Below are 24,546 nucleotides of genomic sequence, written 5' to 3'. Positions count from 1 at the left end.
ACTATTACTTCGTCGTAACAGTTTATTTCGTTTAGCCTAGTTCAGGCATTTATATTTTTACAAATATACATTTTGTATAGTTTGAAAAATTGGTCGATGTTAACTTATGGCTTAAGTAAAAATTAAAACAATTAACCCGCGAAAAACGTTAACAAGTGTTTACTAAGAAACAGAGGTTATTAAACTGATTTTTTTTACATCATTTCCAATTGCGCTTGCATTGCTAAAATTACCAACATTTTGGTTAAAGTAAAAAAAATTTACCACATTTGATACCAAACAGCATGGTAATGAATCCCTATTTTTATTAATTTTTGAAATTAAACATTCAAAAAATTAACCATTTTTTGTTAATTTTCTAAATGTTATAAGCAAATTGTTTTGATATAAATTACTGTTCTGTATATTGTTTCCATAAAAACTGAAACACGGTAAAGTTTACCATATTCTGGTAATTTTGACTAAACTTTTCGTTACAATACACTAATTTGTATTGCTGGGACAAAATGCTTTGATAATATCTTAACCTTTAAATAAACGTAATCCTTTTCATTTAAAATTAAATAAAACCTCAATGAAATTCTTTATTAAACAATAAAATTTTAAACACTTTTATTCTATTCAAAATCTTCAAAACTTATCAGGATTTGGGTCTTTAAATGCAAAATGTAATTCAAACCCTATCAGATAAATTCCATTCACAGGTAATTAGAAAACTGTTTTAGAATAGGAGTTTCAATCTGCTTAAACACTAAGATTGAAATCTTTTCTTTCTTGATAAAAGTGGGCGTTATTTTTCATTCAAAATTATAATTAAATGTGTCTAGATTTCTTATTAAATTCAATTGGAAGCAGTAATTCAGTATTGTATTAGAATGTGAGTTTGGAGTAATTATTTTTTTCTCTTCTTCCGTTACCATTAGGGAAATTTTTAATAACATAACTACTTAATTGAGAAAGAGTCATTAAGAATTTAATTTGATTCTTTTCATAGAAACAAATACTTAATATAAATTGGTCTAACTAATATATGCAATATTAAATTTGGAAGAATATTTTTCATTGTAATATTGAAATTGAGGAAAAATTTAACTTGAATAAAATTTCAGTAATTATTTAAGTATTGTCTCACCCAAATTTTTGGACTAATAAACCACTGTTAAAATTTTTAATCGGAAAACATTTTGCACCATATTGAAAATTTCTATTGAGTTAAAACAAGAACTAAAAAAAATGCTATTTTTAACAGCAAAATCTATTTTTTTAAGTTATCAAGTAACCTAGTTTTATTTATCTCTTAATAAATTCTGGGGATTCCATACTTTGATCTTGCTCTAACTTTAAGCATAAAAAATATTTTTAAAGATTATTAGAATGATATGATGTGTAATGTTTAAAATGAAATTAATGCTAATTTATTTATTTTGTTTCTATTGCTAATTTATTTATTTTGTTGCTTATATTGAAGCATACAATATAAATCTTTATTTTTTTTAAAACAATATATGAAGTAAATAAAGTATTTTGAATATGATTTAGATAAAAACCTACATTCCTTATAATCTGCATAGCATCATGTGTTAAAACGAATCAAGATGGTCAGATTTTCCCTTTTTGGATGGCATTTACTTACGTTAAAGATTTTCTTGTAGCCCGTTCACTTTAAAATCCCTGAATATGAAATGGGACAGACCAATTTCGCATGGCTTTTTCATGATGTAACTTATAGTAAAATTACTGTCCAAATGGCCAAACTCCAAGACCCTGATTGGGGAAACCTTTCCCTCAAAGCATTTTCCATAGGGTACTAAATAAAACTTAAAAGCAACAAACTTGTGCCCATCTATAGATAATACTCTATTTTCTCCAAATAAGATCACAAAATCTTATATATATATATAAATATTTGCATATATATATATATATATATATATATATAAATATTTGCATATATATATATATATATATATATATATATATATATATATATATATATATATATATATATATATATATATATATATACAGTCAATTCGCTATAAGTCGAAGTACGATAACTCGAATTTTACTCCCTTTAACTCGATTATTTTTGGATCTTTTAAAGCAAGAAAAAAAACCTAGGAGCTGATATCTTGCCCCTTCCTTTGCAACACACACAATGTCTTTCACACTCTTCATGGAGAAGATAAAGCTGTCCCTCTTGTGAACAGTGGTTAAGTGAAACGTTACCAAATTTACTTCAAGGATACAGTTAAAATGATGTTTTCAATATTGATGAAATGGGTTTATTTTTTAAATGTCTTCCAAATAAGACTATGATGTTTAAGGATGAAAACTGCTCAGGGGGTAAAATGAGCAAGGAACGTTTGACTGTCCTAGTTGGAGGAAATGCGTCTGGGACAGAGAAATTGCCCTTATTTGTTATCGAAAAAAAAAGCGAAATCCCCGATGTTTCAAGAATGTAAAAACGTATCCTTTGGATTACAAGTCTAACAAAAAGTTTTGGACGACATCAGTTTTATTTGAAAACTATGTAAGAAAATTGGATCGGAAATTATTCGCTACAAAAAGAAAAGTGATTCTCTTTATGGATAAATGCACAGCGCATAGTGATCAACCTAATTTGAAAGCAGTAAACTTGCAGTTTCTCCCGCCAAACACAACAGCAAAGTTGCAGCCGATGGACCAGGGTATCATAAAGTGCTTCAAACAGTCTTATCGTAAATGGCTTGTCAGAAAAATGATTAATAAGCATTAATTAAATAACCCGACAATATTTTGAAAGTCCAAAACCGAAACTAACGGTAAGTCGAACTTCCGATATGTCGAAGTTTTTCGTCAGTCCTATCAGATTCGAGTTATCGCGAATTCACTGTATATATTTAATGCTGAACTTGTAAACGTAAAGTGGCTTGCTCGCTTCTTTATTAAGATGAAGTATCGATTTGTACTTTTTTTAAATAGATTTTGTGTGTTTAGTAAAGAAAAGAGCTGTTAACTTTATTTGCTACATCAATTGAAATTCAAAACTAATATTGATAAAGGCTATGTGTTTCTAAGTAATTAATATTTTTAACAGCTTTTCTGTTAGCTTAAGTACTAATCATTTAAATACAGATTGAGGGGGGAATACATTTAAGTTTGTTTCAAACAAATAAAAAAAAACGCATGAAGTCGAGAGGATAGTTTATTTTTCATTTACTTAGTTGGATGACAAAATATTTGTTTTAGACTTTCCTTACATAAATGAATTTAAAACAAATGTTATTTGTAAAATTAAATTCGATTTATCAGTTTTGTACTTGTTAAATGTAATCTTTAAATTAAAAGGGTAAAAGATCTTAATGGAAAATCATGTAATTATAAAATCGTATGAAAATATAAAAAACCAAATGTTATCATTGTTTTCGTGTTGTAAGAAATAAACTCGATAAAATAAAATAGAAATAATTTTTTTTTGTAAAACAATTCAGTAAAATACAAAACTTTTTAGCAAAATTTGAAATAGCTAAATATTTTTGTTATTATAAACTTTAATTAGCAAAACCCTGTATTGAACATGTGTATAAAATATAAGTTAATAGTAAATTCTAACTTAAATTAAATTTATATCTTTGCAGATTTAATATAAACTAATTATATGAAATTCGATTTTGTAACTAGGAAATTATTAATTGCTAATTAAACATATTAATAAATCTATAACAGTAAGCACTTGCATTTATGTCATAACATTAGAACACTGGATTCATAGTAGCTATATTATGTTTTAATTATTAACTTGCAGTATTGTTATATTGTTCAGATTATTTTCTTTAAGTTGTCGTTTGGCTAAATAATTTTAGCTATATTCATTAAATTTTATTTGGCTTATATTATTCTGAGTCTTTCTATGCTACAATTTGATTACATAATTCTAAATATTTATTAAGTTTTTGCTTCATTTTTATAGACCTCCATTTATATTAAAGTTATAGTTCTATTAAATAATTTTGACTTTAATTTCTAATCATTAGTTTGATCATAATAATTCTGATTAGATTTATAACGTTACAGCTTTGTCTTTTGTAATAAACTTTTTAGCCGATTGGACCCTTTCGCCAAAAATTTTCATTGTTTTTTTTTCCATAAGGCACACATTATAATTTATAATTTTGTTAGTTTTAGAACAAGTTCATTTTTTAGATGTTTATTTGGCAATTTAATTCAAAAACCACAATTGTTTTTTAAAAAAAATCTTTTATTTAAATGTGAAAGTTTTGCTACAGAAATATGTACAAAACATATTTTTCGAAAACTTATTTGAATAATGCATAATAGATATAGCCTTACAGGAATTAATTACGTCCTTAAATCTAATAATAGTCTTACAACTTTTAAAATACCAAGCAGTTTTTGTAAAAAATCCTACAAAACTGAAATAAAATCTATACTGTTTAGAAAAAATGCTAGGTCTGCAATCTTTTTTAAACTGAAACCAAATTAAAATTATTTAAACAAACAATTATAATAGTAACACAATTTTTAGTTGCAACCAAACGAAATAATTAATGCTGTACTGGCATTATTAATGTCACATTCAAGGTGTGAAAAGTCAATTTGTAAAAATATTAGTTGACTTATGTTCAATGGATAATTATTCATAATTATATACAATTACGTATTCATTGATGATGCTGATTATTTTATGGCATTGCAAAGATTTACAATTGACTCTGCTGAGTACAGTACACTATTAATTTGCTCACTCTCTGATTTTCTAAACCAATATTATCAAACTTCACTTCAGTAAGTAAATTAATATTTATTTCTGTTAAGTATCCATGCAATTTCCGAAAAATTAATTTTAATGATTACATGCAGCCCTTGTGATAAATTTTAACTTTAAAATAATCATAATAGTTTTTCTTTTGTATTACTTAAACTGTTTAATTCCCTATAGACAGAAAAAAATTTCGGGCCAATTAACGGAAAAGAAAAAAGCACTTTCAGTGCATCATATTGGGAAAAAAATTATTATGATATTAACAATAATATTCATTTAATTAGAATGAATCAGAGATTTTACTCTAATTATTATTGTAAAAATAACGGTAAATCATATTTTTTTTGTTCCGCAATATGTTCCGGTGAAAATGGATTTTATGGTAAGGAAAGCCGAATTCCTGAATTCCGGTACTTCTTACTATAATTTGATCTGAAATTTTTTACAGGGTATGAGAAACTTACAAATGTTTAAGGGGTCACTTCATATTTTTAGATCGAAAATTGCACATTTTAATTTTTGCTCATTATTAAAAACTAATCTATATAGTTCTAAATAGTTTAAGCTTTTTTCTAGTTGCGTCAGCAGTATTTTTATGCTTTTTCAAAAACGCCTTTTGCCACTCATTAAAATTATAATCTGTTCCTTTTGGTGTATTTTTCAACAAATTGCAAATTTTAACACAGAAAGAGCAGTTTCTCTACAATCACAGCTCTAATAAATCTGCATTTCGGCATGCATAATCTTTGTATTATTTGCATTAAAGTAAGGAGAACAAATTTTGGATATTTTTAGAGGTTTTGGACGCGTGATACCAAACAATTATTTTCTAAAACATTTTAATCATATTTAATATTTCAAGCAATTATTTTTCAGTACATTAAAAATCGTCATTATATTAAAAGCTTCTAACATAAAAACTTTATTCTATCAACTTTCAAATTATAAAATAAAGGGAATTTTCCCATTTTAATAAATAGTATGACTTTAATTAATTCTCTTCGAAACAAATATGATTCTTCATAACAGTTACTAGACGTTAGATTTTCTTAAAAATAAGTGTGCAGATCAATGTTAGTTTCAGTCCGCTAAAAATTTCATTTAAACAACGAAATTTAATATCATTTATAAAAACTATAACTAATTTATGAAAATCTGCATTAGTCTTATATTTTTACTTCATATAATCGTTGATATTTTAAACTTAACAATCATTAGAAACATTTTTAAAATAAACGTAACTAATTCAGGTTTTAAAACATTTGAAAAACCGTTTTGCAAACATTGTAGCATTTAAAACTGAGATAACTTTACAGATTTAAACTTAGTTATTCCTTCATTTTCGAAGGATTATTTAAACAAATGAATACGACTTTCAAAATTAAGTGGTATACTGACTGTTGCAAAAACTCACCAAGTATCTGGAGCAGATTGCCAATGTTCAGTTTGTGCACTCTTACTTACCTAATCCTATTTATAAATTATTTCAGTCCTTACATTTAATATCTACTATTCTATCTATCTATCAATCTATACTTATATCTATCGATTAATCTATAATGTCCATTAATTTTTTAACGATGGAGAAATCATAATTATTGATAGATAGTGAAAAGATTCTGATAAAATGCATAGTTCAGGTAATAAAAACCAAAATTATTTAAACCAATCATTTGGTAATTTTTCACGGTTTACATTAAAATTCTGGTTATCAAAATTGTTACTCTTATTACCACTTATTTAGAAACATTATCAAACTCTACATTATCATGAGTTTTATCTATTTTTCCACAATCACACATAAGATATTATTAAACCATATTTCATTTTTAATATTATCAAAATCAATACCATAGAGATTCGGTTAAAATTATCAAGCATTTTGGTGCTTCCATGGTTCAGCATATAAATGCGATATTAGCATAGAATTTTAATAATAATTTTAACATAGTTTGAAACTTCATTCTGAAATTACTGTAAAATAACGGGAACACTCTGTTGAGGTTTGAGTTCGAGATTAGTTAGATAGTTTGAGTTTCCTGTGCTGGCAACATCTTATTGTTTTTATATTCTTTTTGATGTAAATAAAAGTTAAGTTTTCAGTTTGTTCTACGTGACTTTCAGTCCGATTTGCTCTCAACAAAATCCAACATTTGGTGCCGAAATAACTCGGTAAGTCATACTGAACTTGTTATACATAATTACTTTCGTCAAAAATCTGAATTGGAATGGCTACCGGTAGTGAAAAACTTGTAATATTTAAACGCAAACGAACAACGCTACGTACCGCCATTACGAAACTAACGACGAAATTGAACGATGCTGCTAGTACACAAACTGAAAAAGAATACAACATTGAGCGTTTACAAGATAAAATAAAAGAATTAACCTTGGCAGACGATGAAATACATAATTTTTTAAATGATGAAGAATATCAGCAAGACATAATAGAATGCGAAGATACACAGAATATGCTCATTTGGCGTTATTTAATTTCAAAAGAACAGCAAATCGGAACACGAATTCAATTTCTGAAACATCGCCAACAGCTGCCAATATAAATAATTTTTCAGCTTCGCCTTCAAATGTTACAGTAAAGTTGCCTACAATAAAAATAAATACGTTTTACGGCGAAATTGAAGAATTCCATAGTTTTTGGGAACGTTTTGAAAACTGTATCGACAAAAACGAAAGTTTATCGCTGATTGACAAGCATGTTTTTTTGCGGGGATATTTAGATGGAGAAGCAAAACGAATAGTTGATGGAATTAATATAACTGCAGAAACATATGCAACAACAAAGAATATTTTGAAATCGAAATATGGCGATAAAGATAAAATAATACAGGCTCATCTCGATTATTTAGAAAACCTAAAACCTGTCAAAAATCACTCTCCAGCAGCAATAAATGAGTTATATATTGATTGTAATCGAAGAATACAGGCTTTAGATGCTTTAGGAGAAGAAACTCAATCATACGGAAGAATTTTGACTCCTAAAATACTTCGTGCTTTTCCACATGAAATCTGTCGTAACTGGATTGTACATGCCAAACGTGAAAATTTTGGTGAAAGCGATATTTCAAAATTAATGAAATTTTTATCAGAAGAGGTCGAGGGATCAATTACTGCAAGTAATATTAAAGGTTCACTTGCTCCAGACTATCCTATTAAATCCTCCTTAGAAAATTTTAACGTGAATTCTAAATCAGTTACCAAAAGTAAAATAATGTCACCCTTTTGTCCTTTCTGTGAAACTGTCGGACATTGGCCTCAACAGTGCAATGTTGTAACGGACATAGACGCGCGCATACAGAAATTGAAGACTAGTAATAGATGTTTTTTGTGCACTAACCGAGGACATAACAAAAAAAATTGCCCTCGTAGAGAAAAATTTGTCTGTTCCAAATGCAAGAGAAAACACCATGCATCAATATGCAAACCTCTAACCAATGAGCAGCCTGTGGCTACATCTACAAACAAAATTGATGTATCGTCTTCCAGTTTCGTTCATTTGCAAACTGCACGAGTTTTCATAACCGGGCCCACTGGCATTACAAAGCTGACACGTTGTCTATTGGATGGTGGAAGTCAATCTAGTTTCGTTTCTTCTAATCTTGTGGATACTTTAAAACTTCCAGTAATTTCAACCAGACATTTGGACATTCAAGCCTTTGAATCCCCAGCTAATGTTGGCTACATGCGAAGACAAGTCAAATTTCAGTTATCAAGTATCTGGGACAAATCTAAAGTTAATGTTACTGCATTTGAAAGCTCCAACAAATATGCATCACACCTACCTTCATCAACGGATGTTTCACTCTTTGCTAAAAACAAGCGAATGAAACTTGCTGATCCAGATGATTCATTGTCTAACTTACCAATTGAGATTTTAATCGGTGCAGATTACTACTGGATTGTTATGAATTCTGAAGCTCCAGTCAGGTTGTCGGATTCTCTGGCATTGGTCCCATCAAGTTTTGGTTGGGTACTTAGTGGAACTCGATCACACGCAACAGTTTCCTTCATTTCAACGGTACATAATGTTGATGTGGATACTTCAACTCAGGAATTAGACAATGTGGTACGAAATTTCTGGAACTTAGAGAGCATTGGTATACAACCAACACAACAAAAAATAAGTCCTCACAACTCTGAACTCTTAACGAACTTTCATCAATCTTTTGAAATCATCGATGGTAGAAGAGTTGTAAAATTGCCTTGGAAACCAGAAGTTCAACTTTCGTCGAACAATTATGAAGTCGCAATTCAACGATTTAAATCTTTAACAAGGAAAATGCATGCAAATTCAGAATTCAAAGTAAAATATATTGAGCACATGCAAGATTACATTGATAAAAAACACGTTGAAGTTGTCTCAGAAACACATAATGAAGAACGTTTATATTACTTGCCCCATCACGCTGTAAAGAAAATCACAAATGGAGAAACTATGTGGCGTATAGTTTTTGATGCCTCTTCACATTCTCCAGGTCACCCATCTTTGAACGACGCTCTTGAAGTAGGACCAAATCTTCTTCCCGATATCTTAGCCACATTGTTGAGATTTCGACTTTCTAAAATAGCAATCACTAGTGATGGGCGACAAGCATTTCTGCAGCTGATTCTAGCAGAAGAAGACAGAGATGCAACACGATTTATTTGGTACAATACTACATATACTCCTGAAGGAAAACTCTGCACTGAAGATAAAATTGTAACCTATCGATTCACACGTCTTCCATTTGGACTCGTCTCTAGTCCATTTTTATTAGCAGCTTCTCTTCGTGAATTAGCTACAAAACACAAACAAGCATATCCTACAGCAACTAGACACATTGAGAATAACACCTATATGGATGATTTTGTTACGGGAACGTCTACGGATACTGAAGCTCTGATTCTTTACCAAGAACTGCAACAACTTACATCACTTATTAGCCTACCATTAGACAAATGGACTACAAATTCTAAGATTTTGAAAGATTTGTGGAAACAAGAAAACGTCTCGTTTAAGGATATTACGCAAGTCTTGGGTGTTAAATGGGATACTAACAGTGATGTTTTTCAAATTGATGTGCAGACAAAAATTGTTCAAGCATGTAAAGAACCAGTAACAAAACGCTTACTACTGAAGTTGATGTCAAAGTTTTACGATCCTCTAGGCTTGTTTGCTCCAGTTACAGTAGTTGTGAAGATATTGTTTCAAGATACATGGCTTAGTGGTATTCAGTGGGATGAACTATTACCTCCATCTGTAGCACAGCAGTGGCACAAGTGGATAAATGAATTACACTATCTGAATGAAATATGCATCCCAAGATGGATTGGCTTTTCCGAAAATTCCGACGTTACCATACATGTGTTTTGCGACGCTTCGGAACGTGCATATGGTGCTTGCTTGTACGCGCGTCACGCAGATGATATTTCTACAGAGATCCATCTCATTTGCAGTCGAAATAAACTAGCCCCAATCAAAAGGGTCACCCTTCCGAGACTTGAATTGTTAGCTGCACTACTAGGAGCTCGCCTACTCCGATACTTTTGCAGGGAAACGAACATGAATTCCCACACTGCCATACTATGGAATGATTCTACTGTAGCTTTAAGTTGGATAAAGGGAAATCCCAACCAGTGGAAAACATTTGTCTGCAACAGAACAACAGAAATCCTTCAAAACACTACTTCAGCACAATGGCGCCACTGTCCCGGTACAGATAACCCTGCGGATCATCTTACTCGTGGTACCTTTCCATCACAGTTATCGATTTTAGAATCTTGGTGGCACGGTCCGAAATGGCTAAAACATGATCCAGAAACTTGGCCTATCAAAGTTTTGTCTACACGTACACAACCTTTAGTTGAAGCTGAATCACGAAAAACCAAATTTCAATCCGCCTACGTTGCAACTACAGAACCCATCATAGACATATCTCGTTATAGTTCTTATACGAAACTTCTTCGTGTGACTGCCTGGATACTACGTTTTGTATACAACTGTAAGACACAGCAACGCATAACTCATGAATTGAATTGTAATGAAATAGAGAAAGCTAAAAGCTATTGGATACAGACTGTACAGAATCAATGTTTCTCAGCTGAAATAAATGCCTTAAAAGCGGAACGTCCCCTGCCGAAAAAATCCAAAATTTCCTGTTTCAATCCCTTTCTCGAAGATAATTATTTGCGCCTTGGGGGAAGGCTGCAATTTTCAAACATTTCTTCTGACACTCGACACCCTTTATTGCTCGATGGTAAACACTATTTTGTCCACCTTTTGATCCAGCATACCCACATACGACTTCACCATTTAGGTGTGCGTATAATCCTGTCCGAGTTACGTTCAACCTTCTGGATTTTAAGAGGACGTCAAGCTATAAAGCAAGTTATTCACAAATGCCTACCTTGCAAGCTGTCCAAAGCGAAATACGGAAAACAAATCGAGGCTCCTTTACCTCCTGAAAGAGTTGTACCTTCTGCTCCATTTACTACCACAGGAATTGATTTTGCTGGACCAGTGAATATTCGATGTTTGAAATCAAGAGACACGGCCTACATAACACTATTTACTTGTGCAACAACACGTGCATTACACATTGAACTTGTGTCGGATCTTACCACAGACAAATTTCTTTTGGCACTACAACGTTTTGTTGGCAGCAGAGGACTCCCAAACACAATCTATACCGACAATGCTACCACTTTTCATGCAGCAAATAAGGACTTGATTCTGCTATGGCAAGTTCTGTCATCAGCTAAAACTCAGCAATATTATGCCCAAAATGGCATAACTTGGAAATTTATCGCCCCACGAGCGGCTTGGTGGGGAGGCTGGTGGGAACGCCTAATAGGAGTTGTCAAGCGCAATCAGGACAATATCATTAACATCCGAATTGGCGATATTGTACTTCTACAAGAAGATGTCCGACCACGTCACATGTGGAAGAAAGCTAGAGTGGTGAACTTGCATGAAGGACGAGATGGAAAAATAAGATCCTGTGAGCTGAGAGTTAATGGTCACAATATAACCCGTCCGGTAGCTCTGGTCATCCCCCTCGAGGTCGACCAGGGTGGGGAGGATGTTGAGGTTTGAGTTCGAGATTAGTTAGATAGTTTGAGTTTCCTGTGCTGGCAACATCTTATTGTTTTTATATTCTTTTTGATGTAAATAAAAGTTAAGTTTTCAGTTTGTTCTACGTGACTTTCAGTCTGATTTGCTCTCAACAAAATCCAACACACTCCATCAATCCAATACCATAAAGTTTAAGGTTAGGATCCTTTTTTCCTTTATTGTTTTACAATAGTTTACAACTGGTACGGTTAAAATACCGTGAATACAAACTTATACGGTAAAACTTATACATTTACGACTAGCATAGTTCATACACCATGAAAATGAAACAGCACTAATATGCTGCTTTATTTATGCCTGAATGATAGTTTCATATTCTTATAATGCAGAGTCTCCGATTTAGATTGCCGAAAACTGGAAACTGGCATCTTCGTGTATTGAAGAAATGAAAGAAATACTGTAGTATCAACGATGGGATTCAAACCCCTCTTCAGCAGGTCATGAGGTCTCATCAGCCCTATCAGCTAAAGTATGAATCCGGATGTGCGCACAAAATAGCTTTAGAAGCTAGGCCTAGTTGGCATGAATGTTTGTGCTTTTAATCATATTAAGAAAAAACAATCAATAAACGTTTTTTTCGTACTTAATATTTTGAATATCATCTTTCTTATGATTATTTTACTCTTTTAGCTAACTATGGTAAAATAGCAACGAAATAAATAGCTATTTAACCATTTTCGCCGAGAAATTTCTAACAGTGTTTTCTTGGTAGATTTGGCCTTGTTTTTTTTCTGAGTGCAGAAGTGATGTGTCCTTGCAAAGTTGTTGGCATCTGTGATGTACACAGTTGCCAACAACATTGCAAGTTACATTGCACCACATTGTTAGATTTTTGGCGAGAAATTTCTAACAATGTTTTTTTGGTAGATTTGGCCATGTTTTTTTTTCTCAGTGCAGTAGTGATGTGTCCTTGCAATGTTGTTGGCATCTGTGATGTAAACAGTTGCCAACAACATTGCAAGTTACATTGCACCACATTGTTAGATTTTTGCCGAGAAATTTCTAACAATGTTTTTTTGGTAGATTTGGCCATGTTTTTTTTCTCAGTGCAGTAGTGATGTGTCCTTGCAATGTTGTTGGCATCTGTGATGTAAACAGTTGCCAACAACATTGCAAGTTACATTGCACCACATTGTTAGATTTTTGCCGAGAAATTTCTAACAATGTTTTTTTGGTAGATTTGGCCATGTTTTTTTTTCTCAGTGCAGTAGTGATGTGTCCTTGCAATGTTGTTGGCATCTGTGATGTAAACAGTTGCCAACAACATTGCAAGTTACATTGCACCACATTGTTAGATTTTTGCCGAGAAATTTCTAACAATGTTTTTTTGGTAGATTTGGCCATGTTTTTTTTCTCAGTGCAGTAGTGATGTGTCCTTGCAATGTTGTTGGCATCTGTGATGCAAACAGTTGCCAACAACATTGCAAGTTACATTGCACCACATTGTTAGATTTTTGCCGAGAAATTTCTAACAATGTTTTTTTGGTAGATTTGGCCATGTTTTTTTTTCTCAGTGCAGTAGTGATGTGTCCTTGCAATGTTGTTGGCATCTGTGATGTAAACAGTTGCCAACAACATTGCAAGTTATATTGCACCACATTGTTAGATTTTTGCCGAGAAATTTCTAACAATGTTTTTTTGGTAGATTTGGCCATGTTTTTTTTCTCAGTGCAGTAGTGATGTGTCCTTGCAATGTTGTTGGCATCTGTGATGTAAACAGTTGACAACAACATTGCAAGTTACATTGCACCACATTGTTAGATTTTTGCCGAGAAATTTCTAACAATGTTTTTTTGGTAGATTTGGCCATGTTTTTTTTTCTCAGTGCAGTAGTGATGTGTCCTTGCAATGTTGTTGGCATCTGTGATGTAAACAGTTGACAACAACATTGCAAGTTACATTGCACCACATTGTTAGATTTTTGCCGAGAAATTTCTAACAATGTTTTTTTGGTAGATTTGGCCATGTTTTTTTTCTCAGTGCAGTAGTGATGTGTCCTTGCAATGTTGTTGGCATCTGTGATGTAAACAGTTGCCAACAACATTGCAAATTACATTGCACCACATTGTTAGATTTTTGCCGAGAAATTTCTAACAATGTTCTTTTGGTAGATTTGGCCATGTTTTTTTTTCTCAGTGCAGTAGTGATGTGTCCTTGCAATGTTGTTGGCATCTGTGATGTAAACAGTTGCCAACAACATTGCAAGTTACATTGCACCACATTGTTAGATTTTTGCCGAGAAATTTCTAACAATGTTTTTTTGGTAGATTTGGCCATGTTTTTTTTTCTCAGTGCAGTAGTGATGTGTCCTTGCAATGTTGTTGGCATCTGTGATGTAAACAGTTGCCAACAACATTGCAAGTTATATTGCACCACATTGTTAGATTTTTGCCGAGAAATTTCTAACAATGTTTTTTTGGTAGATTTGGTCATGTTTTTTTTCTCAGTGCAGTAGTGTTGCGTCCTTGCAATGTTGTTGGCATCTGTGATGTAAACAGTTGCCAACAACATTGCAAGTTACATTGCACCACATTGTTAGATTTTTGCCGAGAAATTTCTAACAATGTTTTTTTGGTAGATTTGGCCATGTTTTTTTTCTCAGTGCAGTAGTGATGTGTCCTTGCAATGTTGTTGGCATCTGTGATGTAAACAGTTGCCAACAACATTGCAAGTTACATTGCACCACATTGTTAGATTTTTGCCGAGAAATTTCTAACAATGTTTTTTTGGTAGATTTGGCCATGTTTTTTTTTCTCAGTGCAGTAGTGATGTGTCCTTGCAATGTTGTTGGCATCTGTGATGTAAACAGTTGCCAACAACATTGCAAATTACATTGCACCACATTGTTAGATTTTTGCCGAGAAATTTCTAACAATGTTTTTTTGGTAGATTTGGCCATGTTTTTTTTCTCAGTGCAGTAGTGATGTGTCCTTGCAATGTTGTTGGCATCTGTGATGTAAACAGTTGCCAACAACATTGCAAGTTACATTGCACCACATTGTTAGATTTTTGCCGAGAAATTTCTAACAATGTTTTTTGGTAGATTTGGCCATGTTTCTTTTCTCAGTGCAGTAGTGATGTGTCCTTGCAATGTTGTTGGCATCTGTGATGTAAACAGTTGCCAACAACATTGCAAGTTACATTGCACCACATTGTTAGATTTTTGCCGAGAAATTTCTAACAGTGTTTTTTTGGTAGATTTGGCCATGTTTTTTTTTCTCAGTGCAGTAGTGATGTGTCCTTGCAATGTTGTTGGCATCTGTGATGTAAACAGTTGCCAACAACATTGCAAGTTACATTGCAACACACTGTTAGATTTTTGCCGAGAAATTTCTAACAGTGTTTTTTTTGGTAGATTTGGCCATGTTTCTTTTTTTCTCAGTGCAGTAGTGATGTGTCCTTGCAATGTTGTTGGCATCTGTGATGTAAACAGTTGCCAACAACATTGCAAATTACATTGCACCACATTGTTAGATTTTTGCCGAGAAATTTCTAACAATGTTTTTTTGGTAGATTTGGCCATGTTTTTTTTCTCAGTGCAGTAGTGATGTGTCCTTGCAATGTTGTTGGCATCTGTGATGTAAACAGTTGCCAACAACATTGCAAGTTACATTGCACCACATTGTTAGATTTTTGCCGAAAAATTTCTAACAATGTTTTTTGGTAGATTTGGCCATGTTTCTTTTCTCAGTGCAGTAGTGATGTGTCCTTGCAATGTTGTTGGCATCTGTGATGTAAACAGTTGCCAACAACATTGCAAGTTACATTGCACCACATTGTTAGATTTTTGCCGAGAAATTTCTAACAGTGTTTTTTTGGTAGATTTGGCCATGTTTTTTTTTCTCAGTGCAGTAGTGATGTGTCCTTGCAATGTTGTTGGCATCTGTGATGTAAACAGTTGCCAACAACATTGCAAGTTACATTGCAACACACTGTTAGATTTTTGCCGAGAAATTTCTAACAGTGTTTTTTTTGGTAGATTTGGCCATGTTTCTTTTTTTCTCAGTGCAGTAGTGATGTGTCCTTGCAATGTTGTTGGCATCTGTGATGTAAACAGTTGCCAACAACATTGCAAGTTACATTGCAACACACTGTTAGAGTTTTGCCGAGAAATTTCTAACAGTGTTTTTTTGGTAGATTTGGCCATGTTTTTTTCTCAGTGCAGTAGTGATGTGTCCTTGCAATGTTGTTGGCATCTGTGATGTAAATATTATATTTATAATGCGATTTTTTTCTAACAAGTTTAAAACGGTCAACAAAAAATACTATAGTAATTTATAGATACTATTGTTATAAATCTAGAGAATTATTATTGTTATAAAAGCACCTGAAATTTCATTTAAGACAAAAACATATCAGGTTTGAGTTTCTTAAGAAACTTATAAATTACTGACGGCTTTAAAACCAATGGTTAAAAGTATTCCTTAATAACTCAGATCGTTCCACTGCAAGTTGTATGCATTTAATTTTATTTTCCATTTTTAACAAGACTTCAAATAATTCAAAAATATAAACCTTTAAATAATCTTTCACATATTTTTGCATGATTCAATAGTCTTTATTAATTTTCAGTTTATAATCTAGGAAAGATTTTTAAATTTTAAAGAAATACTATTCTGTGCACTTTAGATGATCATTATAATAAATCATGTTTAGAAATAAATACTTTTTTATTTGATGGTTCATTATAAAAAGCATTTAGAAATTGTCTTCATTTATTTCTTCAACATCATTAAAAATGAATATTTGAGTTTCTAAACTAACGAATATTTGTTTTTAAAAGTAAAAGAGGATTTCTCTTTTCATACATAATTGGTAAAGTGTATTCTCTGAATAACGCTAAAAAATACTGAATTCCCCTAATCAATGAAAATAAATTATTAATGTCTTTAAATCGAGTGTTTAATGGCGTAACTTCATTGCTTTACGATAATTCATTGATTTGAAAGTAAATTTATGTGAAGGTTATATCTAAGCTGCACATCGTTAAAACGAAAAAAACTACCTTTTTTGTTAAAAAAAAGGATTTCAAACATCGATACTCTGTATAAAAAAGTAAAGAATTTAAATAACGAGAGTTTCTTTTTCTGATGTAATTATTACAATTAATATTCGTTGTTTTGAAATAAAATGTTTATTGCTCTATATTTTTAAATTACATTTTACTGATAATTTTGTTTACAAATTTATTTCTCTATAATTTACCTTTAAAAACGAACAATTTAATCGCATCGCTATTATGAAAATATGCGATGCAATATGCATTTATTTTAAAAACGATATTTTTACATTTTATTGTAAAACGAAAAGAGAATTGTTTAAAATATAGTCATTGCATTTAACATTTTAGTTGTACTGAGAAATATAATTTAATGCTTCCAAAAACAACTGTAAAAGTAAATTCACCTACAATATTAAAGGAAATAATTCATAAATTAATTTGGTCTCTGTAAATATTTTTGTATTTGCTGCTTAAATATTTTTTTATTCCTTATTGTCCATATTTTTCTGATGCAGTTTTATTTTTGAAAAGAATTTTACTTTTATTTCTTCAATTGTTTCGTAGGAATGGTTTACAGCAATTGTTAAAACAATGATAGATCTTATTATTACTTGAATTTTATTAAAATATATTATTATCTTAAATCCAGAGCCGTTTACGCTAGCTTCCTGAAACCTGATAAGTTGGAGATCCTAAAACTTATTCGAAAAATTCCAATTAGAATGTTTGAACAGTGGTAATTCAGGGAGTCAGCGTGGCTCACAGAGGAGGTAGAGCTCTTCCCTCTCAATGAGATGATCCGAAATAGAATCTCAATTATAGGTCTGTCAATACGAATACTTCCACTGGAGCAAATTTCTCTCAATACCTGATACAAAACTTCCCTTACCATCTGGATTCTCTGGATCTTTTGAATTATCTTCTGGTTCAAAATTACAAGGCTATGGAGTTGATCATTGCCAGGGGTCTGTCCAGACATTTTGTGAAAGGTCCGTTTTTTTGTAAAATTGTGAAAAAATTACTCGTAATTTGTGAATATAAAATAAACGTTAAGTCGCATTCTTTCAACCTGGGTCCGCTTTTGTGAGTTTGTGCAAATAGGGTCCGGTTATTGCAAAAAACTTTTTCAAGGAGCTTTTAAATTGTAAATAGATACAAGATTATGCTCGGCACTGCAAAATTATAATTTAAAAATTAAATTTTCAAAAATTAACAGCAATTGCTGCTTCTAAATTAGAGATGCAACATACAAATATTTGGTATTTAGCCTATACTGCTGAATGCAGAATATTCATTTCGGACGAATAGTGGAAGAATCGTCTGCCGAAGACAAAACTTAGTTCGTTTACATCCATCTTTCTTGTTTTCTGCCCTGGGAAGGGTTTATTCGATTAACAAAACAATAATGAAGATAAACAAATTTGTGAAGGGTCCGATTAGAAGAAAAATCATTTTGTTTAGGGTTCGTTTTTAAGTTAAAATATTTTGTGAAGGGTCCGTTTTTATGAAAAGATATTTTGTGAAGGGTCCATTAATGGACCCAGATTTCTTCTGAACAGACCCCTGATTGGTAATCGTAAACTTGAAATTGGATCAGCTCACCAACGATGGAGATAAATAAATAAATTAGAATGCTTGGAACATACATTAAAAATTGAATTTTTTGATTGATTTATAACTAGCCAATGATAAAAACTGAAATTCAAGTGATTCTGTTTTTTTTTTCATACATGCTAACGATAACATCCCTCTTGTTTCCTAGCTTATAGCTCTCGATTTAAAAAAAAAGGATTTTACTGCACGTTCTTTAATATTTATTGATATTTTATTCAATGTGTCAGTTAAACTCAATGATTAACGTAAAAATGTTACACTGTAAAGAAGATTCATGCATCGGAAAATGAAAAACAATGGTATCTACTTTACACCAAAGTAGTGTTGCAATAAGTATTCCAGTACCCTAAAATCGAGGATATTTTCTGGTATAGTGCAGCATGTAGTATGTTCCTTTACACTACTTTGTATAAAATAGTCGATCCCATGCTTTTTATTCAGCAACACTAAAATTTATAAATAAATTAAGATACACTGTTAGAATTTTTATTTTAAAATTAGGATAAAATAACCTACAGCAGTATATCCATTCAATTAAGCGCAAAGCTAACGATAAAGAACTTTATTTTTACCTTTATGGTTTTAAGACCATTTACAACTAGTATGGGTGAAAAACCATGAATACAAAACTTTATGTTTTATTGTTTGACCATATTAGGTGAAAGTAGTTAATGAACGGTTTTTCTATCAGTCAACAGTTCAAATACCATCGTTCTTAAGTTTTTTTACTGTTTTGTTTGAATATGATAAAATGATAATAAGTAAACTGTTATTTAAACATTTTTTTTAGAAATTTTTAACAGTGTATGATACACATGATAATCAGTAAAATTACTTTTACTATGCAATATAAAGCAAGAATCATAAAATTAGGTTGTATATACACAATATTTCTTAAAATAAAATTAGTTTGTTTTTGAAACATACACTGTCAGAATTATTATGAATTTAAACAAATTCGAAGTGATTATAAGTTAAATATTATAAAATTATTTTATACAATTGAAAGATTTACGCAAATCGTATGAGAACATAAATATCTTTATTATACATCTAAGAAATACCAGAATTTTATAACAGTTAATATGACCAGTTTCTCTATTCAACCCAACAAAAAGAGCTTTCACAGTAAAAATAGATGGCCGGCCAGGTGGCCGAGCGGTTAGCGTGCCTGACTGCGAAGCCATAGGCTGCGGGTTTGAATCCCGCTCTGGACATGGATGTTTCTCTCTCTCTCTTTGTGCTGTCCTCTGTTGTGTGTGTGTATGATGTGTGAATGTGGCCCACCCTATAAACGGGTTTGTGGCAGTGTGGCGTGGGCAATGTTGCTCGCCTCCGTGACTTTGGTTCACAGGTGCCCACTGGGTAACGCGAAATGAGCAACAATTCTGGCATAGTATAGGCAAAGATACAAATTCAGTGCCTGCCATTGGAAAAAAAAAGTAAAAATAGATGGCATAAGCGAACCGCCATCTTAGCTGTGATATTTGAATAGCCTGATATTGCCCAATTATTCTCTTTAAAGTTTCTTCTAATGATCCAAAAACATTTCCATGCAAAAGGTGTACATCTGCTACTATTTCGGTATTCCCTTTAATTTTTCCGAATTTTTTGTATGCAACTTATGCATTTTCTTTTTTTTTTAAGTCTGTTTTGTGTCTATCCTTTATGTGTGGTGAATATTGAGAATATTGATTCTGAAACGTTTTGTTTTGAGTACTCGAAAAATTTCGACTTTTTCCACCTTGAATAATTCAGAATCAAATGGATTTTTTACATTAACAAATACATATATGATCCATACTTGACCTTTAATCGACAACTGCATTTTTTACCCTAATCAAATTTTTTTTAATATTTAAAAAAATTATTTAACCTTCCTAAATTTACTCTTGAAAAAAAATCGTACTTCATTTTTTTATTTTTCTATCTATAAGAATCAAAATTCATTAAAAAATGTTTTATTATGCATATGATCAAATATGTCATCCTCGATTTGGCCTTTCATCGACAACTATTTCTTTTTTCCCTGTACAAATTTCTTAAAGAGGTTTTAAAATAAAAACTTTTTACTCAATTAAAAAATATTTCAAAAAATTATTTAACCTTTCTATTCTAATCGTATAATGAAGAATGCTTACGAAACAAAAAAACAGTTCTAAAAATTCCTCACATTAAAATAAAAAACTTTCATGGTTTTTTTTTAAATTCATAATCGGACGTAGAAAACCGTCCTATAGAAAATTAGCATCAAATAAGAAAAAAGAATTATTTACAAGAAAAATTTTCATTATAAAAATTATAACACTTACCTGCTTAATAAATCCGGAGAATTTCAAAATTATATGTTCTTTGTTTGAAAACTTTATTCTCAAATAATATATACATAGATTTTCCCTTCATTACTTTTAGATGACATACCACACAATAAAATTTTATTATTGCAAGATCGCGATATGAATTTTAATATGTAACTTAAAAGCAGAATAGCTGAATTCTAGTTTAAATTTATCATTCAAAGTTAAAAAATACTTGCCAAGAAAACGATAAAAATGTATTAATAATTAAAAATTATATTTTTTCAAGTAATTCGGATGATTCTTTATTGCTGTTTTCTGAATTGCATAATATAGTCAGAAATATATACTATTCTATAACTATTACAGTTTTGCACGTACTGAAATCGCATTTATTCATAGGAATAAACTAAGCAATGTTGAAAATACACAAGTGGGCGACCTTTGTGCTAAAATACGAACTAAGGTAGACAACGTTAAAGAGCACAAAAATATTAAAATATTAATATTACAAAAATATTAATATTTTTGTGCTCTTTAACGTTGTCTACCTTAGTTCGATAGCAATGTTGACTTCACTTTAAAATGTAATGAATTGAAGACAAAAAATACCGTAATACACGCATCTGTAACAGTATGGAAGTTATCGGTTGCAAGTTTGTTAATAATAGAAAGGTAAAAATTAGTGAGAAATTTCTTCAAATGTTGGGCGCGTTCTGTTTCTGAAAGATTTACCAATGCACTGGGTCATTTTTTCAAGTTCTTCTGCCTTTTCCTAAGGGAAATTTTGCTTCTTATTTGCCGCTAAGAAAATGGCGTCAGACTTTGACAATGATTATGATAAAACTAAATGGCTGATATTTTCAGGCTCCCGCAAGAGGGCGTACCCAAGCGTTGCTATCGCGAATTTACTCTTGAAAAAAAGAATCGTACCTAATTTTTTATTATTCTATCTGTAAGAATCAAAATTCATTAAAAAATGTTTTATTAGATATATGATCAAAAGTATGATCCACAATTTCCCTTTAATCAACAACTGTTTCTTTTTTTCCTATACAAACTTTTTAAAGAGGTTGTTAAAATAAAATCATTTTATTCAACTGAAAAATGTTAAAACAAATTATTTAACATTTCACAATTTACTCTTAAAACAACCTTACCTCATTTATCAAAATATCAAAACTCATGGAAAAAAAATTTCTTAGTTATATGATCAAGTGTATAATCTGAAATCGGGTTTTAATTGACAGCTGTTTTTTTTATATATATATATAAAGGTTTTTAAAGTAAAATCTTTTTAATCAATTAAAATATGTTTAAAAAAAAATATCTTAAATATCTTTACTCTTGAAAAAAATCATAATTCATTTTTTAATCAGCCGACTATAAGAATCAAAATTCATTAAAAAATGTTTTATTAGATATTCTCGAGTACTCATGGAAACGAATTTCGAGTTAATTATGATTTTTCGTCATAAATTCCTCCAAAAGCTCAAGTTTTCTTCTTGCTCAGTAGGTGTCATACCAATCAATAATTACCATGTGCTTATTATCTATTTTTCTTCCTGATCTTTTGTCCTGAGACAAGCCACTTCATAATTACAATGCTTGACAAATGACTTTTGAAAACAAAATAAGGAATTGATTATTTTTCAAAATGATAAAAATGTCACATAATCATCAGTTATTTCGTGAATAACCTGTTTGAACTTATTTGGTTTTTGTTGAGATAGTATCTAATTTTAAAATAAATTATTGATTCTATAGAAGAACACAGTTTGAAGTTTATTTATTTCTATTTTCTTTCTTATTTAATTAAATCTTTATCTTAGAGTCTATTGATGGTTGATTTTTTAAGAATTTCATGAATAAATGTTTTTTTTTAATCTAAATTAATCTATAGCAATATTTCTTAAAATTATTTTAATGTTTAGTGCAGTTAGTTTTTAATGTTATTTTTTTAAATTATGTGTATAAAATTAAAAATTAATAAATTACTATTTCGGAATTAGACAAAAATAATTCTTATTTTACTTTACACATTAAAGACATATACTATTAAAAATATTGCAGCAATCATGCAAACTTGCTGCAACGTCATCAGATAGACATTAAAAAATTTTACATTTATTTAACTTAATGCAGCGGTTAACTACGATTAAACTAAAAAATATGGACCAACTTTACATAAATCACATTTGTGTACATAAAGTTAGAATAATCATCTCCAGGATGAAAATCTAGGCATTTCATAAACTCGGGCTTATTTTGCCAGCATTTATACTTATTAAAATAAAATAAAAAAATTCAGAATGTATCCTGCCTTGATATGTCTCCTTCGGCCACCATCAATTCCCTCTGTTGCCTCGTTTTTTTTTTCTTGTTCTGTTATGCTGTTATTTTTTCCCCGAATTTCTTGCTTGCACCTTTACATTTTCTTTTTCCAAATCAGTTTTGTATCCACCCTTTATGTATGCAGATATTGAGAAAGTTGTTATGTAAACGCTTTGTTTTGAACTCTCAAAACATATCGACTTTTCACACTTCAAATATTTCTGAAGCAAATAAAATTTTTCCATTAATATATGATCTGCACTTGAACTTTAATCAGCACTGGTTTTTTTACCCCATACAAAATTTTTAAAAGGTTTTTAAAGTAAAATCTTTTCAATCAATTAAAATATTTTTTTTAAAAATTATGAGAGAAAAAGATAAATTAGAAATAATTCAAATTCATATAAAATGTACTCTTGAAGTAAATTATGCGTCATTTTTTATTCTTCTCTTATTTATTCTGTTACATTTTATTCCCCGTTAAAAATGCCGACCGGCCAGTGTAGGGGGCAGGGAGCTGTCCTTGCATCAGAAAGGTCCTGGGTTCGAATCCCGGGCAAGGCATGGATGTTTCTTTCTCTCTGTGTGTTCTATGTCCTTTCTCCTTTGTGTGTGAATGTGACCCACCCTATAAACGGGTTGTGGTTGTGTGAATGGCGTGGCAGAAGTCGAATTCCTGACCATAGATGGCGCCACTGAAGAACAAGAGCAATCGCACCCTCACTGCCTAAAACAGGCATACGACAAAAAAAAGGTTAAAAATATTGCAGCATGTTAAACTGCATCGTGCAAATTTACAGCAAACGTCATCAAATATTTTATAAATTGTTTTCAGGTATTTTATAAACTCTTGTATACTTTGATTACGTTGATTAATATCGTCTGATTAATTTCCATCATCAGGCAAACATTTTGATATTAACATTTTGAGTACGAAATCCCACGCTATAATGAAATTACGGTACAAAATACCTGCACTGAAGTTGACAGTACTTTTTACAGGAAAAAAATTTTTACTGTAAAGTTTCATGGAACAAAAATCTTTTATACCAAAATTTTTACAGTTATATTTACTGTACAACTACTGAATCAATGAAATTAAATAAATATTACTGTATGAAATTTTATCATAAGAAAAAATTTTACGTTGAAAATAGATTTTACGGAGGGTGCTCTCAGGATGACAGTACTTTTTGCCGTAATCTGATCCAAAATCTTTTACAGTGTCGTCTTAAGAATTTTTTAAACTATAAAATATGATTAAAAAAGTAAATAAACCTATCAAACCTCGAAATCAATATTGGTTAGTGTTAGGTAACGCCACCAAATTAAATAAGAGAGTATGGTGATAAAAATGGCAGACATGCTAATTATGGCAAAAGGAGATGTCCAAATTCTTTTA

The 24,546-nt window shown here is 31.0% G+C and overlaps 1 protein-coding gene across 1 annotated transcript in view; it reads left to right on the top strand.

The window, feature by feature from the left end:
- LOC147806055 (uncharacterized) overlaps positions 1 to 24,546 on the top strand; it is a 123,363-nt gene that overhangs the window by 92,081 nt on the left and 6,736 nt on the right. Inside the window, exons 2-3 of the mRNA XM_087149517.1 lie at positions 8,153 to 8,964; positions 9,139 to 11,852. Of these exons, the coding sequence (XP_087005643.1) occupies positions 8,153 to 8,964; positions 9,139 to 11,852 (3,526 nt within the window). The remainder of the gene's footprint in view (positions 1 to 8,152; positions 8,965 to 9,138; positions 11,853 to 24,546) is intronic.

Source organism: Parasteatoda tepidariorum, chromosome 8 (genome assembly GCF_982258835.1).
Source record: "Parasteatoda tepidariorum strain Cologne lab strain chromosome 8, Ptep-v5.0, whole genome shotgun sequence".
NCBI classification, from domain to species: Eukaryota; Metazoa; Arthropoda; class Arachnida; order Araneae; family Theridiidae; genus Parasteatoda; species Parasteatoda tepidariorum.
Note: the sequence above shows the minus strand (reverse complement) of the source record. Positions and strands in the feature narration are given on the sequence as shown.